An 18,816-nucleotide genomic window follows, 5' to 3' on the forward strand; every position below is an offset into this window, starting at 1 on the left:
TTCCAGCCCCTGCAGGGAGCTCACCAGCATCTTCTGGGCTCTTTTCTAGGGGCGTGTTCACCAAGCCCATAGACAGCTCATCCCAGCCCCAGAAGCACTTCCCCAAGGCCAACGGAGCTCCCAAAAGGTATGTACATGGGGTGCTGGCCAGTCAGTCAGTGGGGTGGTGCAAGGGTCTGGTCCAGGCTCAGGGCAGAAAGAGTGCTCTGTCTGGGGGTGGGGGCTGACAGCTCTCTCTGTGTGTAGGGGAGGGCGCTGGAGAGCAGTGCAGGGGCCACTTGAGGACATAGGCACCCTTGACTTGCTGATGGCATGGAGCTGCATGCTTTAGTCCACCCTTCGCCCAGCAGGCTGAGGTGGCATACTGTACAAGCGCCTCGGCATCAGGCTGAACCTGAGGCTCCATCATAAAGGAAAGGCCGAGGGGACTGGGAGACAAGAGGAAAAAACATAAGTGAGAGCCCGCAGTCTGTTCATCTAAGGCTCAGCTGGCTCTGTCTATGGCAGGAGCGGCTGCCCTACTCAGGGTGGCGCAGTTCTGGGGGTGTGGCAGGGCTGAAAGTAGAAGAAAGGCTCCCAGCAGCCCCTGGCTCGCCTGTCATGTGCCTGCTGGGCAAATCTGGAGGCAAGAGAGGGCCTGCGGTGGGCACACAGAAACTTCTCGCCTCTCTAGTGCCGCTGGTCTGGGGAGAGCAGCTGGTGCCGGCTACAGGATGACCACCGAGGATTACAAGAAGCTGTGAGTGTGCGGTTCGAGACCCAGCTTGGGTCCCTCCTCCAAGGAGCAGAGCCCACACCGTGGCCTGCTGGGGGCAGCTGGCCCCTTGCCTCCGAGCATGGCTTTAGCCTGGGGTGGGGGGCCTGGTGAGCCGCAGGATGTGCCTAAATCTGAGCTGCTTCTTGGATAGAAATACCTGGGGTTCCCTCTGGAGCTCTTTTGGGGTCCTTCTCAAAGGCCACTCTTCCACATGCCCAGACAGAGGTGTGGATTGCATCTGCAGTTTCCAGGGCCCCACATCTTTATATTGTTTGTCCCTTGTCCCTATCGTCCAGTGACATGGAGCAGCTGGGAAATCTTTCTGGGGGAGGGGTGGGGCTTGAACTGGGTCTCAAGGGACAGTTAGGATTGGAACAGGGAGGAAGAGGAGGAAGAGTGGCATGAGCAAGGGCCCAAAGCCAAGCCACTGAGGGGCAGCCTGTGGCAGGGCGCGGAGCAGGGGGACGCAGAGCCCTAGCTGCCCTCCCCTCCCCCAGGGCACCCTACAACGTCAGGCGCAGCTCAACAGCAGGGGCTGCCGAGGAGGAGGAGGAAGAGGCGCCCTTCTCTTCAGATGAGCAGAAGCGGAGGTAGCGGTGCCTTGGGGCAGCCTGGGGGGTGGGGTGGGGGCCTGAGTGTTTGCGGACTGCGGAAACGAATTGGACCAGTTGGGGTGACCAAATGCACAGCATGTAGGTTATCAGCAGTGGCCCATGGGGTGAGGGAATAGGTGTCATTCTGAGAGTCGCAGACCACCCACTCAGCGCCGGCCTTCTTAAGACCCATCTAGGTGGGAAAACCTAGGTAGTGCGGCCTTGGGAAAAGCCTCGTTTGTCAGTTCTTCCAGACATTAGATGAGCTTGTTAGAAAAGGTCCTGAGAAAACCGGACAAAATAGGCAGAGTGGGGTGCCCTGGGAGAAGCCACCCGCACATGTGTGCTGTGTGTGCAGGTTCCAGGCAGGCCCTGCATACCTGCGGGCAGGGGTGGACTCCGGAGTTTCGAATGTCCCTGGCCCCCAACTGAGGCCCAGACATAAGCAGCAGCGGAGTGTGGCCCCACTCCCGTCCTAGTGCCAACCTGCCCTCTTACCCACGCGGGCGAGGGATGAAAAGCTCATCTGTCACCCCTTCTCTCTCCCCTGGCCTCTGCCCAAAGCCCCCTTGCTGAAGGCCCTGGAGAGCTGCCAATCCTAAGGGAAGAGTCCACAGCAGCAGGGGTCCCCAGGCCTGGATGGTACGGGTGAAAGAATGCCTGCTCCGCCACCTGCCAGGGCTGTGCTCTTGGGCAAGTCACTAGAGAGCTCCCCAGCCTCAGTTTCCTCATCTGTAAATTGTGGAGGATGCTAGCGCCTACTTTCCCGAGCCGGGAACCTCAGTGAGCTAATGTGGGGATGTCAGCGTCCAGGACAGGACCAAGCACACACCACACACTCGATAAACGTGGGCTGCCCTGCCCTCGCTCTCTATATTTCTCTTGAATAGTCCTTGGAGAAGGTGCTAATCTGCCTTCTCCTCCTCACCTCCCTGGGATGGCCCTGGGTCCTCCCAAGGGCATCTTGGGCTAGGCTGCCAGAGCATGGCCAGCCCGATGCCCATCAGCCGTCCCCTGACCCGTGCTGCCCCAGGTCAGAGGCTGCCAGCAGCGTGCTGAGGAAGACAGCCCCCCGGGAGCACTCCTACGTCCTGTCGGCGGCCAAGAAGAGCACTGGGTGAGTTGCACGTTAGGGAGGCCCCGCAGGGCCTGGCTCAGCCTCCAGCCGGCTCTGGGCTGTGGAACAGTTCCCTTCCCTCAGGACTCCATTCTTCCTGGAGATGGTGAAAGAGTGGGTTGACAGATCACCCCAAGGGCCCTTCTAGCTGGACCTTCTCAGATTCTCGATGCACTTTCTAGAAAACTGAGGGGTCTGGTTGCTGCCATCAGGGCAGGTGAGGTACTGGGAATGGGAGAGAGGTTCAGGGACCCTCTTGTGATGTCACCTATCCATGGCCTCTGCCCAATATGTCGCCTTTCTGCTTCCCTTCCAGCAGTCCCCCCCAGGAGGTGCAGGCCCCAGTTATTGCGAAGAGGTAAGTGTCATCAGGGAAGCCTCGGGGGCCTGTTGCTGGCCATAGACAAAGCCTCCTGTCGGCAGGGGCGCCGTGTGGGCACTGGGAGAAGGGGTGTGGGGGTGGGGTCCTGTCCCTGAGCAGGGGAGTTGTGAGGGACTGCTGGCTTCCGTCTAGGTGGCTGTGAAGGCACGTGTGGCCCTAGCTGCCAGTTCTGTGGGGAGAGCACAGCTTGTGCCGAGTTCTTCCGTTTGCCAGTGGCCAACAGGGTCGGCCCCTGAGACAGAGCTGTAGCATTTCCAGGGCCCTCAGGGATTCTGAGGCAGAAGTAGCCACTTGGTTGCCCTCCCTTCCAGCACACTGGGGCCAGGCTGGTTCAGAGGCTTGTCACTGGGAGCTCCTGGCTTGCCTGCCCTTGGAAGTGTCCTCACTTCCTCTGTCAGCTGGGAAGCATCAGGAGACATCCTCCCTGGCACCAGCAAGAGTCTTCTTGCCTCTTGCCCTGCCCTCTGCTCACACCCAGGACCAGGATAGGGCCATCAGAACTTCCTCTGGGAGGTGACTGTGACATTGGAAATGGGCCCTAAAGGTGAACAGGGTTCATCAGGGAATGATCAGGATGTCAGGACACTCCAGCTGAGTGAGGAAGGGGTGACACCATTAGTTGAGACAGGGTACCTCTAGGCAGGAAATATTGGGGGAAGGGCAGGGAAGAAACTTCTGGAAAGTTGAATTTTAGGGACCTTCGGTTGGGTGGACAGGAAAGGCCTCCATGGTGAGTTGGCATAAGAAGCTGAGGACTGAACAAGGAGGAGTCCGCATGCCAGGCGTCCCAGGCGGAGGGCCCGGCTGGTGCAAATGCCCGGAGGTGGTAAGAGCTTGCTGCATTGGGAGAGCAGAAAGGCTGACTGGAACGCAGAGAGCAGGGGTGGCAGCAGCACAAAGGAAGCGACAGACAGTGGTGTGTTCTCACAGACTGGGTGGCTTAAAACAGCACAGATGGACCCTCTTACAGTTCCGGAGACCAAAAGTCTGAGATCAAGGTGTTGGCAGGGTTGGTTCCTTCTGGGTGCTCTGAGGGAGAAGCCTTCCCAGCGAGCTCCAGCTTCTGCTGGTTGCTGGCCATCCTGGGCATTCTTGGCTTGGACCTGCAGCACGTCAATTTTCTGTCCCTCTGTCCTCACCATGGACTTCCTTTCTCTGTGTGTCCTTGTCCAGATTTCCCTCTTCTTATAGCAACACCAGTAATTGGATTTCTGACCCAGCCTAATCCAGTATGACCTCATCTTACCTTGATTACATCTGCAAAGACCCTATTTCCAGATAAGGTCACAGTCACAGGTTCCAGGGGGACACTATTCAACCCAGTACGTTGTCCTTATCTTGAGCTGGAATTGCTGAGCCTCTAGGCTGGGCCCTGGTCTTGAAGGTCTGGCCAGTTAGAGACCACTGAAAGCGTGGTGTCAGAGGCCAGCGAGCTCCAGGGCAGCTGAGAAGACCATGAGTGCCATTTCTCTTCTTGCCCAAAGGGTTGAGGTGGTGGATGAGGACGGGCCTTCTGCGAGGAGCCAGGACCCACCTTTCCTGACGAGGTCCACTCCCAGCTTCAGCAGGTAATCAATCGTGCATCTCTGTCTATGGCTGGTGACTGCCCAGCCAGCCTGCCTGCCACTCGGTCACTGTGGAACCTCTGCTAGGTCACCTCCCTGCTGAGCCTCAGGGTCACTGTCCCCATGTGCCCAGTGACAGGATAAAGCACAGAAATCAGTAAGGGCCCATCTGGCTGGATGTCCCAGGGCTGAAAAGAGCAAAACAGCCCAGCCTCCAGGGAGAGAGCGCTTAGCCCTTGCCTGTTTAGTACTTATCTATGTCACCTTAACCCCTGCACCCCTGAGCTCTGTGGCGTCACAATAGCCTGACAGGAAGTACCAAGCTCGGGGGCGCTTGGGAGGGCCAGCCACTGCAGGGGCAGCCTGCCATTGGTAGGCTTGCTTGTGGCACTCCTGTAAGCTCGTCAGGCTCCCCTGCCCTGGAGGGAGACTCTGCAGTCCCCAGCGCCTCTCACAGCCGCCTTCTTTGCCAGTTCGGATGGAGGCAGAAGCAAAGTGTCTCAGGTGATTTGGATCGAGCACATGCCAGGCGTGCCTAGCCCCGCCGGGAGCCAGGAGCCCAGGTGGGTGCCTCGAGTTGGCTCCAGCCTGTGAGCTGGTCAGATGGCAGTGGGGTGACAGGGTAGTGGCAGGCTGAGCGCTGCTGATCTGACTCCAGGCAGGGTCATGATTTGCCCTGATTTCTGAGCCCTGAGTGTCGAGGCAGAGAATGGTGCTCTCTTGTCTGCGGGTGAAGAGCGGTGAATACCTCCTTGTACTTCGCACCGAGTGTGCTAAGTCCTGCAGGGAGCGCCGCCGCCCTGTCATCGCTATTTAAAGCACCTGCCTGGATTGACAGCTTTGCACACATCCAGGTCTGCTAAAAGCTACACATCTCTGGTACCTGTGAAGACCACTGAGGCCAGAAGGGGAGACTGCCTGTCCCTATAGGTTCCTTGGTGGGATCCCCAGGGGCCATTGTGGCTTTCCTCATGCCACTGTAACCCCCAACTCCCCTTACCAACTCAGGCTGCACAACCATTTACAGACATGTGACCCCCATCCTTGCGGCCACCTCCTCTGTGCCAGGAGGGAGACAGAAACACCTGCAGCAGCACGAACAGAGCAGGGGAGGGCGGCCGGGCGTGAGGCTGCAGACCTTGTCTGCCCAGAGGGAGCCAGGAGCACGAGGCCAGCTCCCACCATGGCCTGGGGCGCGTCTGCCCAGGACGCCCCTCTTCTTCACTGCCTCCCTTTCCTGATCAACTCTGTTTGTCTCACCCTTTGAAGATGTGGAAAGGAAGATTTGAGAGCTCTTTACAAGGCAATATTTAGGGAAATTGGCAATTGATAGGATATGGGGGCTGGGGCTGCTGATAAAAGGTGCCACAGACGGAGGGCTTAAACCACAGAAACTTCTTTCCTCACAGTTCCAGAAGCTGGAAGTCTGAGATCAAGGTGTCGGGTGGGTTGGTTCCTTCTGAGGCCTCTCTCCTTGGCTTGTAGGTGGCCACCTTCTTGCTGTGTCTTCACATGGTCATGTCTGTGCACGTGTCTGTGTCCCCATCTCCTCTTCTTATGAGGACATCAGTCAGATTGGATTAGGGCCCACCCTAACGACTCTGTTTAACATATGCACCTCTTTAAAGGCCCTATCTTCAAATACAGTCACATTCTGAGTTACTGGGGGCTAGAACTTCAACAAATGAATATTCAGGGACACCAATCAGCCCATAATGATATACATATATCATGTTTCCTTATTTCTCTTTTGTAAAAAAGGCAATGAATGGTTTCAGATGCTTTTAAAAGATAATGCAGTAGGAGAATTACGTTGTGCTGTATGACGGATTTGAGAGGCATTTAAATATTTATTCTATAAAATTCCTTTGGATGTTTAATGCCCATCATCTGGCTGTCATAGCAATGTGGCTATCTTAGTTGGCTATGGCCTACCATAACAAAATACCCCAGACTGGGGGCCTTAAGCAACAGAGATGTGTCATCTCACCATTCCAGAGGACAGAAGTATGACATCAAGGTGTCAGCAGGGTTAGTTCCTTCTGATGGCCGTGAGGGCAGGGTGTGTCTCAGGCCTCTCTGCTCGGTTTGTAGGTGGCCGTCTTCTCCCCGTGTTTCTTCACGTTGTCTTCCTTCTGTGTGTCCTCATGTCCCCTTCCTGTGGGGACACAGTCCTGTTGGATCTGGGCCCACCATAATGACCTCATCCTAACTTGATTGCCTCTGTAAGACCCGATCTCCAAATAAGGTCACACCCTGAGGCACTGGGGGTTAGGACTCCAACATATGAGTTTTGGGGGGACACAATTCAATCCACAGCCGGGAATAAGGAAAGCAGAGACTTTAAAATGTCAGCCTGGAGCAATCAGGTGGCTGGAGGTGCCATTTGCAGAGGTGGGAAGACTGGGGATTGGGGCTGAGGCCATGGCCCGTAGATAGGTGGCTCCAGGCATCCAAGGAACTACCTCCAACCACCATCAGCAGTGGGAGAGAAGGGCAAAAAGCAAACAACGCTGGAATTAGCAAAGCGACCCAAAGTTTGGGGATCAGGGGATTGGATGAAGGGCCTGGGGTGCTCATCCTGTAAAAGAATGAACTCTGGGCCATGGCCACCTTCTTTGGGCCTCTGAAGAGCTGTAATGGGGAGAGGGAACAAAGGTGTCTTGCTGTATGGCCCCCAGAAATGGAACTAGGACCAGAATATGGAATGTTCCAGACACCAGAACTATCTTACAACAGGGCAGGCTCTGTCAGGAGGGAAGGAGCCCCCCTTTCCAGAAGTGTGCAGTGGGGCTGCCCAGGAAAGCTGGAGGCGTGGGGCCAGGCTCCCAGTAGGAGGCCTGGGTTGATGCCTCAGATGGTTCTTCTGCCCTCGGATTCTGCAGCCACAAAACATTTGGAACCCACCCAGGCAGTCTCCATGTGAGCTGCTGGCTGGTCCTGATCCCGGAGACCCTTCTCAGACCCACCCCATCAGGTGCTGCACTGGGCGAGGCAGCCACTGTCAGTCCCTCCATACCTGGATCCTGTCTACCTGGTTCTCTGAGAAGCCTGTGGGGAGCAGGCACTCAACTGAACTTTAGGTCCCGCAGCACCCCAGAAAATGCTGGTTTATGGCAGAGTGGGAGAGGAGAATATGACAGCCTTTTCCCTAGGCACAACCCCACTGGGGCTGCCTCCTTCTGCCCCTGCCCCTGCCCCTGCCCCGTCCCCCTTAGCCACAACCCAAAGGTCAGCTCCTCATAATTCCCGGCTCAGTATACCTGCTTCCCAAGGCTGTCCCAAATCCTAAATGGGAAAATGCATGTAAGGTACTTAGCACATTACCTGGCGCTGGTGCCCTTGGGTGCTCCTGATGACGTTCCTGCTGATCTGCAGGGGCCTTCTGCGAATGCGGCAAGGGGCCAATATTGCCACCTGCTGGCACCTGAGGGAAGTGCGGCTAAGGGCAGTGAAAAGGTGGTACCTCCTCCTCCCCCACAGCCCCCTCTTCTGGCAGGATGAGTCACACATTCTTCGGTACAGGCCACTGCCTGTAGTATTCCTGCAGGTGGCTGGGGCCACACTCGATGTAGGCTGATCAGTTTTGAGCCTCGCACTTTGGAAGGCACCCGGCTCTGTGTTCCCTGAGTGCTTTCCAAGGGTGTGCAGCCTTCCAGGGTGTTGCCGGCTTCAGCCCAGCTGAGGACTTCAGATTGGACTAGAGCTCTCTGTGGTGGAAGGTCTGGGGCCCTGGGGGGGCTGATAGGGGTCCGCAGGGGGAGGAGAAGCTGGAAGGCCCCTGTATTAGTTTGCTGGAGCTGCCATAACAAGGTCCCAGAAGCTGGGTGGCTTAAAACAACAGAAATTCATCCTCTCACGATTCTGGGGGCCAGAAGTTAGAGATCAAGGTGTCGGCAGAGCCATGCTCACTCTGAAGGCTCGAGGGGAGCATCTGTTCCACGCCTTTCCCTGAGCTATTGTTGCCGACAGTCCTTGCTGCTCCTTGGCTTGAGGCTGCATCACTCTGCTCTCTGCCTCTGTCCTCACGTGCTGCCTTCCCTCTGCCTGTATCCAAATTTCCCTCATTTTTTTAAGGACCTCAATCACCAAATTAGGACCCACCCTACTCCATTATGACCTCATCTTACCTTGATCACATCTGCAAAGACCCGATTTCCAATTAAGTTCATATTCACAGGGGCCAGCAGTCAGACTTGAGTATATCTTTTAGGGAGGCCACAATTCAATCCCATAAGAGTCCCCCTGAACAAAGCAGCTTTTGAGCTGAGTCTTGAAGAAGGCATCGCTCAGGGGGAAGATGATGGAGAAGAAAGGCAGTGAGGGAGAGGCACAGGGTGACACTTTGTTCCTAGTTCCTCTCTGATATAACAAGAAACTCCAGTGAGAGCTGGTAAGAAAATATGTTTTATTTGCCTGTGACTTCCCCAAGTCAGGCATGTCCCTGTTCCCCAGTGCCACATGCTTTAAATGAGGCAGCATGGGGCTGGCAGCCAAGGGCTTTATGCCATCATCATAAACGACATCATCATCAACACCGACGTCATCAGTGTTGTCATGACAGGAGATGGGCAGAAGTCAGAGCTGCCCATGTGTACTGGGTCCCCTCCAAGCTTTCATGGTGGGGATGGGCCTTGTCCCTGGCAGCCCTTCCATTTCCCTCTGGTCACCTCTGGCACTCCAGGTTGCACCCGGGGTGGAGGTAGAGGGACAGAGATGAACACTTCACTGGCCCAGCCTTCCACAGGCTCCTGGTCGAGGCTGGAGCTAGACACCAGGGTCAAGTCCAAGGCCAGCTGAGAGCAGCTGAGCCACCCAGCCTCCCCTAAAGTGGGGGACTACCTGTCTCCCTGCCTTCACCTTGGCCTCTTCGATCCTTCCTCTCCTGGGATCCCTGAGTGGCCTTTCTAAAGTGCCAGTCTGATCATGTCAGCCCGCCTTTTCAAGCCCATCCTGTGGCTTCCCTTTGCCTTACCGGGTCTGGTGTCAGACCCCCCTACCAGCCTCCATCTCCTCCTGCCTCTCCCTTCAGCTGGCCAGGATCAAGCTACACCTCCATGAAGCTCAACCTCATGGAAGTGCCTTTGGGACTGGATTTGTTCTGGACCCACAGCACAGTTCCCATACCACGCCCCCACCCCCCCCACCCCCGCCACTGGTCTGGAAGCTTCATCAGGGCAAGCCCAGGGCAACCGTAGGAAGGTGTGAGTGGCTGTGACATGACTTGGCTTAGGCATCGTTCCATGGACCTAGGCAGGTCTGCTTTTGGGTAAAGGGTTCGCCCCCATAAAGCCAGGGAGCTCTAGATTCTCCCTGACCCTGGCCAATACCATGACCAAACCTGCTGGGTGTCAGGCCCTGCAGTGGGGCCAAAGAATGCATCAGACTTAGAGGGATGTGTGTCCCTGGTGACCTGCAGTCACCCACAGGCCAGGCTGTGAGCATGACTGCAATGGAAAACCTCAGAGGGGCTCTCTGAGGATGGGCTTGCTCCGGCCTTCCATGGCTGTAGCTCACAGGCACTGGGCACCTGCCCTCACCCCTGGCTCTCACTCCAAATTTGGGCTGGTAGCTTTCTCAGCATCTCATCCCTATCAGTCCCCATTGGCCTATGAACTCGGAGTTCCCTCTGGCCTTGCAGATAGCCACTTTGGATGCTCCAGTGGGATCATAGGCTGGGCTCACCCCTGCAAGTGGCTGGCAGCATGGCGGGTGGCAGCTACAGACAGGGCTGGGAGGGCCCATTTCTGCCCAGACAGCACCTTGCTGTGCCTGAGGGAGGGCTGGGCTCAGGTCAGGTGGGAGACTGGTGAAGGGGCCCTTCTCACCGCTTCTGGAGTTTGCAGATCGGTGGCCCAAGCTCAGCTGCAGCACCGAGAAGGCTCAAGGCCAAAGAGGAGATAAGAGGAAAAAAAAAAGAAGGGGGTGGGAAGATGTCCTTGGACATCCGTACCTGACACAGATGGGGAAGGGAAGAGAGAGGCTTTTTGCCCCAGCAGCTCCCTGGGTCTTTCCTTTGGCCTGCAGCTCAAGAGGTGAGGAGATTGTCCGCCTGCAGATCATGACCCCCAAGGCAGGACTGCGCCTGGTGGCCCCAGACCTGGAAGGCATGAGGTATGGGGCCCTGCTGCTGCCCTCGCTCCCTCCACATCATTCAGAGAAGGGAGCAGCAGGATGCAAGAGATCGCGCCCGGGGGGCTGGTTCTGCCACTGTAGGGCTCAGCCTGGGATCTCCGCCTGTGTCTCATTCTTTCACTCAACAATCCCTATGGGGCAAGCACTTGGTCTGTGGAGGCTACAGGCCTGGCCCTGGGCTCAGCAATGAATGGAACTCCCTGGCTGGAGTTGCTGTCCGCCTGAGCAAGGTCAGTCTGCCATGCTGGTTGAGCCATGTCCTAGGAGCCCCTGGGAAGTGACAGCTCAGCCTTACCGAGCCTTAAAGATGGGATGGGCTATGCTAGATGGAGACACTGGGTCTGTGGAGCCCTCTTAATCCACTGGGGCAGTCGCCCTGCCTGTCTGAGGGGAGCCGCCAGGAACATCTAAGGTGGGGCACCTTCCTCGCCTGTGTTTCTTCCTGAGGCAGCATCTGAGGGGCTTTCCCCACAGAGGTCGCACAGATCGGTCTTACCTGAGAGCTGTGCATGCCTGGCGTGCAGGAGGCTTTGCTGCTGGAATGAGTCAGCATCACCCAGTGTGATATTTCTAATAATGCAACATTGGAAGCTGCATCCTTGGTTTCACTAAGGTGACCAGTCTCTGAGATGGGCAAAGTGACCCTGAGAGATGCAGAAGGAAGCAAGACTGCCTTTGCAGAAGGTTCCTGCTGTGCCCTCTACCTCCAGAGCTTACAATGGCCCATTGAGAAACCCTAGAGAGCCCCACCCCCGGTTTTAACCTGGAGAATGAAGTTGGAGAAGGGAGAAAGAAGGAAAGCTGGAGTTCACTAAGCCCCACCCTGCCCCAGACAGCCTGGCAGGGGTTCCCCATGCAGGAACTTGTTGATTGTGCATGGCAGCATAGATGCAGTAACTATGCCCATTTTACAGATGAAGAAACTGAGACCCTGAATGTTTAAATAACTTGCTCAAGGTCACAGTCAAGAGCACGCAGATTCGCCCAGCCTGCCTGACTCCCACCTTCTACTTTTGGGGGTAGGGGACAGGAGGACAAGGAGGGGTGATAGAAATGTTCAGTATTTGCTGAGTGAATAAGGGATGAGTTTATTTGTAGGTATCCAAGTAAAAATTTCGAGGAATGAGGCATTTTGAGGGTTTGTGATTGAGGTTTGGGAGAGAGGTCTGGGCTCAAGGGAGTTCCACGTTATATGCAGACAGAATACAGCTGAAACGCTGGGGGTAGGTGAACTTTACATGGGGCTCTTGTTGAGGGAATTGAGGAGAGGGGTGGGCAGGCTGGGCACAGACCCCAGTGTGGAGGTGGCAGCTGCCTGGCCACTCCTGAGAGCAGCTGGCAGAGGGTGGCCACTTGTGGCCATGTTGAGAGTGAGTGAAGCCTCAGGCGAGGGCCAGTGTGGCATTTGATGTCATGGGAGGAGAGGAGGTAGCCCAGCAGGTGATGGAGCATGCAGACAGGGAAGAACACCAGGGATGCCAACATTTAAGGGGCAAGAGAGGGGAAAAAGGTGAAGGAGACCACAAAGGTGTGGCCAGGGAAGTAGGAGGTAGTGTCACAGGGTCAAGGGAGGAGAGGTGACAAGAAAGCAGCAGTGGCGCACTGACTTGGTAGTGCTGGATGGCGACCTGAGATAATGATGGGACAATCTGTTGGATTTGACAACATGGAGCTCCCTGGTGACCTCAAGAAGAATGGAGGGAGGGTTGAGTTAAGAGGTCAGGACCAGTCTTACGCTCAAGTCAGACTGCCTGGGTTCAGGTCCGAGCTCTTCTCATTACCTGTGGGACTTGGGGCAAGTCACTCAGGCTCTCCGTGCCTCAGTTTGTTCATCTGGAAAGTAAGCATGGATGATCAACAGTCCCCACGTCCTGGGGCTGATGTGGAGAATTCATGCATATAAAGCCATGAGAACAGGGTCTGGCCCTCAATCAACAGTAGCTATTAGTAACGAGGTTTTAAGCATCAGCCAATCCTGTGATAGCAGGTTTGAAGCTCCTCGGAGACAGCTGGCATTTGAAAATGAGCTAACTGCCCCCACCTGAGACTGGGTGGCTGACACAGGGTTCACTTACATTTTTCTTCCTCTGTAGGTCTTCCCCAGGCCACAAAGACAAGGAGATCCCCCACTCCAGAAAGCTCCAGAGAGACTTGGGTGATGAGGAGGCCTTCAAAGGCCCCAACACGGACTCTGAAAGGTAACTCACTGCAGGGAGCGTGTCCAGCTTCATCCCCAGAACACGGAGCCCACAGGCACCCAGCTGGAGGGCCTCTGTGGCCCCTGTCCAAGGTCAGCGGATGGAGCTGGGACCAGGACTGTGCTGTTCCCACTGTGTCCACAGTGCCTGGGGTAGTGCAGGTCTTCAGTGAGTATCTGTGGAAAGAATGAAGGAATGAACAAATGAGTGAAGCCTGGACAGGGGCAGTCCCCTGTCAAGATCCCTCAGGGAGCCAGTTGCACAGCAGGACCAAACTCCAGGCCAGCCCACCCCCACCCCAGCCATTGGCCTGCACTGGTCCCCTCCACTCACCTGAAGTTGCCCCACTCACTGTGCTTCACTCCAGGGCAAAGCAGCCCTGCTCACGGCCAGGCAAAGGCAGGCCACCAGGCTGGCAGTTTGGGGAAGTCAATGACCAAAGGATGTGTGGGTCCCCATAAAGCATGCATCAGTCCATTTTGTGTTGCTGTAACAGAACACGTGAGACTGAGTCATTTATATAGTACAAAGGTTTATTTGGCTCACAATTCTGGGACAGCTGCATCTGGTGCGGGCCTCAGGCCACTTCTACTCATGGCAGAAAGTGGCAGGCAGCTGGTGGGTACAAGCAGATCACATGGCGAGAAGACACAGGACAACTAACTCCTTACTGGCTCTCCTTTTAAAGCCCTCAGAACCATGCCCGTGAATGTTAAAACTGTCAATGTATGAATCTATTTATTAGGGCATGGTCTTCAAAATCCAATCACCTCTTCAAGGCCCCACCTTTCAACTACCACAATAGGATTTCCCAGTCTCTTAACACTGTCACAGTGGGGGTAAAGTTTCTAACACATGGACTTCAGGGGACACAATTAAGTCCACTACAGAGCATCTAGCAGGGACTTCCAAGATGACCTGTGGACACTGGGGGGATGGTGTCAAGGATCGGAAGTTGGAGCCCTGGTGGGAATGATGACTGCAGAGGGGACAGTTGTGCCTAGCCAACCATCACACAACCATCCCACTGACCTGTCCCCAGGCCAGGCCAGGGGAGAATGGGTCTGGTGAACAGTGGCTACTGATTGGGCATTTCCTCAGTAGGAATCTGGTAGGAAGTAATGGATAAGAACCCAGAGACCTACCTTCTCAGTGTGGACCTGGAGCTCCAACTTGACACTCGGAGCCCTTAGAATGAGGCAAGGGGGCCCTGGATGTTGGGGAAAGCCTTGCCCCTTGCTCTCCTGGCCATCAGCCCACCACGTGCCAGCCTCCTCCTTAGTTTCCACCTTGCCCTGTTTCTTTGCTCCACTCTTGCTTCTAGCCCATCAAGTCTGGAAAAAGGCAGAAACACTTGCTAATAGAGTTGACGTGGGCTTGGCTCAGCACCGGTCAGAACAGTGCAGGGTGGCGGCCAAGGGTGGCCTGTGCTTCTGGTCCTTGAGGCCAACTCTCAGGACATCTGCATTAGGTAAGATCATAACTCACTGAGAGTCAGCAAATGCTTTTCTTCCCATAACAGCTCAAGTGCACAGTTAAGTGATGGCAGCGTGGGATCCGGAGCTATGGGGTCCTCACCTGAAGGCTTGGCTGGAGCAGACATCAGCTCTGGGAGAGAAGGGTGAGCTGCCTGGGAGAGGCACGTTCTCTTATGTCCCTGGTGACCATCCAGGTTCAAGCCGCCAAACAGCTCAGGCTGCTGGGTGTGGGACACTGGGCACATTCTGTGGCTCCTGTCTACTGCTTCTCCTGCCCTCCTCTGCCCCACCACAACAATCTTTGTCTTTGGGCTTTCCACTTCTTGGAATTACCTATACTACAGTCTTGTTCCTTCTTCTACCCTCTGCCACTGGCTGTCAAGCTCCTCCAGAGCAGACACAAGGCCCCATTCACAGCTGGGGGCCCATCCCCTGCCTGGGGCTGGCACTGGGCAGGTAGGAAGAATGTGTGGGCAATGTGTGAAGGGACAAACTAATGACTGAGTGAGTGACTGAATGATGAATCAATCAGTGGCTTCTTATTTCTTGGCTGAACTGTGAGGATAAGCTAGGAAGCCCTTTGTTCCTGCCTTATCCCTTCCCTTCCAGAAGTTCTAAAGCCTCCTTGTCCTACCCCACCCCCTCCCCTGGCCAGCTCTGAGCAGGTCCAAGGAAAGGCCCCTGGGCCGGAGACTTGGCTCCTTCAGGTGCCACTAACATGAGAACTGTGCTAGAGCCTTCCCCGCACAGCCTGCATCTGTGTGCTGTCTGCAGAGGCATCAGGAGGACCTTTTTTTTTTTTTTTTTTTTTCCTTTTTCTCTTTTTCCGTGTCCGGCAACGGATCGCAACCCTCAGTGTTGCCCCCGTACCGGACCGGGACCGGAAACGGGATCGCAACCCTCGGTGTTGCTCCCGCGCCTCGCTCAGCCAGTGAGCGGGAATCGGTCTGTATGTGGGATCCGAACCCTCGGGCGGGAGCGCCGCCACGCTTCCCAAGCAGCGCACTGTAGCAGTGCACCACCGGGCCGGCCCCAGGAGGACCTTCTTAAAAACAAATTGGATCCCGTGTCTCTCCTGCTTAAACCTTCTGCTGGCTCCCCACCTTCCTTAGAATAAAGCCCAAACCCCTTTCCATGGCCCATGGAGATCTGCATGGTGGGGACTTTGGTCTCCTATCCAGCCTTGCCTCCTGCCGCTCTCTCCACAGTGGTGCAGATTGACTCAATTTGCTGTTGGCTGTCAGACTTCTAGTCCAATGTGATTTGGTCTGGTTTTTGGTTGCTTCATCTATGAATATTCATCCCACATCATCCTTCCTGCTTATGCACCCTTTTAAAATGAAGTCTGCTTTCCACCCTGTTTTCTTAAAGTGAAGCTAAACTTCGAAGTAACTTGCAAAATAATCTGAAGAATTTTCTAGATTTTGATCATTTCTAACCCAGTCTTTCACAGTTGTCTTACTTATGCTTAGTTTTTCACAATGCTTTTTAAGAAACTCCTTTATTGTCTTTCCAAAGTAAAGGTTGTTTCTCATGGAAACAATCACTCTCCATTTCCATCCATTTTCATGAGTTTACTTAATAATGGAATTCAGTGAAGATGGTTTCAAGAACAACAGGCAGAAACAGGTTCAGGAACAAACAAGAGGGACTTTCAGTGAGTGTGCTACTCAAGTGGAGGGCACAGCTTGTACAGGCAACAGGGTGCCCCGTGAGGCATGCTTGCTCAGTGTCCTAGTCCATTTTCTGTTGCGATAACAGAATACCACAGACTGGATAATTTATAAGGAAAAGAAGTTTATTTAGCTCACAGTTCTGGAGCTTGGCAAATCCAAGAGCATAGCACCAGCGTCTGGCGAGGGCACCACGTGGTGAGAGAACACCAGAAAGAGCAGGAGATCCAGGGGGAGCTCACTTTTATTACAAAGCTACTTGCACAATAACAAAGCCTCTCCTGTGACAGTGACATTAATCCATTCATGAGAGCAGAGGGATTACGTTTCCAACACATGAACTTTGGGGGGACACATTCAAACCATAGCATTCAGCGTGCTATGAGCATTGGTCTGCCTGTTTTAGAGAGACAGAGAATATGGCTTAACCCTGGGAAGGCTGGTTAAGAGAGCCCCACTAAATCTGTATCAAGTGGGTGGATGCAGATGGATTCAGAAGATGCACTTCTTTGACAAACGGCCACAGGGCCCAGCAATAACATATGTTACGGCCTGAGCATTATTCAAAATACTTGGCATTTATGAATTCATTCACTCTTTTAAAAATACTTATGAGGCAAATATGATTATCATCCCTATTTCGCTGATGATAAAACAGGCCTAAAGAGGTCGGGTAACATGTCCAAGGTCACACAGCTGGGAGGTAGTAAAGTTGTGATTTGAATCCAAGAAGCACACACTTAACCACCAGGCAACACTACTGCAGGTGTCAGGCTACTTTCGGATATATGCGAGTATTGTGCCCCAAGCACAGGGACAGAAGCCACCCTCTTAGGAAAGGGTGGACATACAAAGTCCTGAACCCAGACTGGGCTTGGCCTCCCTTCCACAGGCTGTGCCCAGCTGCTACCTTCACCCCTTTCCTGGATGATCGGGATGTGCATGGTGCCAACTCTCAGTCCTGCAAGCCTGGACCAGCGGCCATCAGGTAAGGGCAGGGCGACTGTGCCAGTGACCAATCCCATTGCCAGACACAGCCTTCAGGGCTCAGCCTCAGCTCCAGCACCCCAGGATTCCTCCACACACACACACACACCCACACACACCCACTTCTCAGCTCCATGCCACCTTCACATTGGGTGATTATAGGAGGACAGGGAAGCCTGGGAGGGGCCCAAACCTGGAGCTGGACCCACCCACCAGGAGCAGTGGGAGAAGAGGGACAGGTGATAAGTTGGTGACCCAGACAGCCCAGCACCAACCTACACCTAGCTGAGGTGGAGGGGGGACCAGTGGCAGGGGGGAGGGTATCAGGAGCAGAGCTTTGGAAGAGATCTTTCTTGGAGGTCTCAGCAAACCTCTCCTGTAGGGACTGCAGCCTGGCCCAGCAAGTGGGAATTAGGGAGAGGAACCCCAGGGACAGTCAGCCAGCCATCACTAGAGGTCTCAGTCCCAGGGAGCATGTGGCAAGTGGCTGGGAAGGGCAAATGGCTCCAGGGACATGCAAGTGCAAAGGGAAGAGGGTGTGCATTTCCAGGTTGTAGGCTTCAGCTCTTTTCATCTACCCATCACCAGTGGGACTGCCCATTTTGCTGTGGGCATGTGGAGCATTTGGCAAGCCCTTGTAAGGAGCACTCTTTCTTGACTCCCACAAATCCCCAGGAGACGTAGTTCAGGCAAGGATATTGGAACCCGAAAGCAGGAAGAGACTTCCTCAGGGACCCTGAGTAGGTCAGGGACAGCGCTTGGTCTTGAACTTAGGTGCCAAGGCCACGTGCCAGGCTGACGTGATATCACATGCAGGGCCATCTGTGCTACACTGATGCCAGGACTGAGAGGCTGGCCTTTCCTGGCAGACACAGTCCCACCCTTTCCTGTGAGATGACAGCTGGGAAAGGGAAGACCTGGGCCCCCAGCCTCCTTTGCTCTGAGGCCTTAGCGGGCCTGTGTGCTTCCTCCATCAGCTCTGGTGCCACTTTGGCCTCTGCTGTCCCAGCTGACAGGAAGAGTGACAGCACAGCAGACCTGGTGGACACGAAGGCAGACCCAAAAGGGTAAGTCATCAGCAGACAGTGCTGAGCTTCTGGGGTGGAGAGAGGCAGCCTGGATGTGTGTCAGCCTTTGGCAGGGAAGGAGAGGCACATGGCAAGGGCAGAAGCCCCAGCTGGAACCCTCTGGCCTCTGCTTTGCACCGAGCCCTGTTGCCCCCGGCCAGGAAGGGGCCACCCTTTTTCAGTCAGCGACCACTCAAGACAGATGGATAGATGGCACCTGCCCTTTGTTGGAAGCTGGAGCACACAGACAAAACAGAAACGGCCCTGCCTTCAAGAAGCGCTCAGGCTGGGGGAATTGGGTAAAACTCCGCCCGGATTGGAAAAACACATCAGTGCTATAGCAGGGGAAGGGGGCGCCTGGGACCACTTTGTTGGGAGGTGGTTTCTGAGCTGAATCTCAAAAGGTGAATAGGAGATCTCTAAGCAGAAGAAACAGGATATACAAAGGGCTCAAAAGAACCTGGTGTTTTCTGGGCACTGTGCATAGCTAAGTGTGGCCAGCAATGAGGGTCCTTGTGGGGGAGTGGTGGAAGAGGAGGCTTGGCAAAGACAGTAGGGCTGATTGGCTTTTTGTACTATGATATTAATGATCAGAATAGCTACTTAGGGCCGGCCCGGTGGCACACTCGGTAGAGTGCGGTGCTTGGGAGCGTGGAGGCGCTCCCGCCGAGGGTTCGGATCTCATATAGAGACCGGTCCGCTCCCTCGTTGAGCGCAGTGCGGGCGCAACACCGAGGGTTGCGATCCCGTTACCTGTCACAAAAAAAGACAAAAAGGAAAAGAAAAAAAGTGTGGTGTCGATAACAGCAGATCAAGGGTTCAGATCCCCTAACCTGCCAGCCGCCAAAAAAACAAACAGAAGAG

The 18,816-nt window shown here is 54.9% G+C and overlaps 1 protein-coding gene across 1 annotated transcript in view; it reads left to right on the top strand.

The window, feature by feature from the left end:
- The window catches only part of ZNF185 (zinc finger protein 185 (LIM domain)), a 56,738-nt gene that overhangs the window by 2,818 nt on the left and 35,104 nt on the right, over window positions 1-18,816 (top strand). The window contains exons 5-16 of the mRNA XM_008586588.1: window positions 50-127; window positions 674-739; window positions 1,255-1,347; window positions 2,384-2,467; window positions 2,787-2,825; window positions 4,334-4,417; window positions 4,888-4,977; window positions 10,442-10,528; window positions 12,643-12,747; window positions 14,270-14,368; window positions 16,791-16,886; window positions 17,863-17,952. Of these exons, the coding sequence (XP_008584810.1) occupies window positions 50-127; window positions 674-739; window positions 1,255-1,347; window positions 2,384-2,467; window positions 2,787-2,825; window positions 4,334-4,417; window positions 4,888-4,977; window positions 10,442-10,528; window positions 12,643-12,747; window positions 14,270-14,368; window positions 16,791-16,886; window positions 17,863-17,952 (1,011 nt within the window). The remainder of the gene's footprint in view (window positions 1-49; window positions 128-673; window positions 740-1,254; window positions 1,348-2,383; window positions 2,468-2,786; window positions 2,826-4,333; window positions 4,418-4,887; window positions 4,978-10,441; window positions 10,529-12,642; window positions 12,748-14,269; window positions 14,369-16,790; window positions 16,887-17,862; window positions 17,953-18,816) is intronic.

Source organism: Galeopterus variegatus, unplaced genomic scaffold, assembly GCF_000696425.1.
Source record: "Galeopterus variegatus unplaced genomic scaffold, G_variegatus-3.0.2 Scaffold4033, whole genome shotgun sequence".
Taxonomy (NCBI): Eukaryota; Metazoa; Chordata; class Mammalia; order Dermoptera; family Cynocephalidae; genus Galeopterus; species Galeopterus variegatus.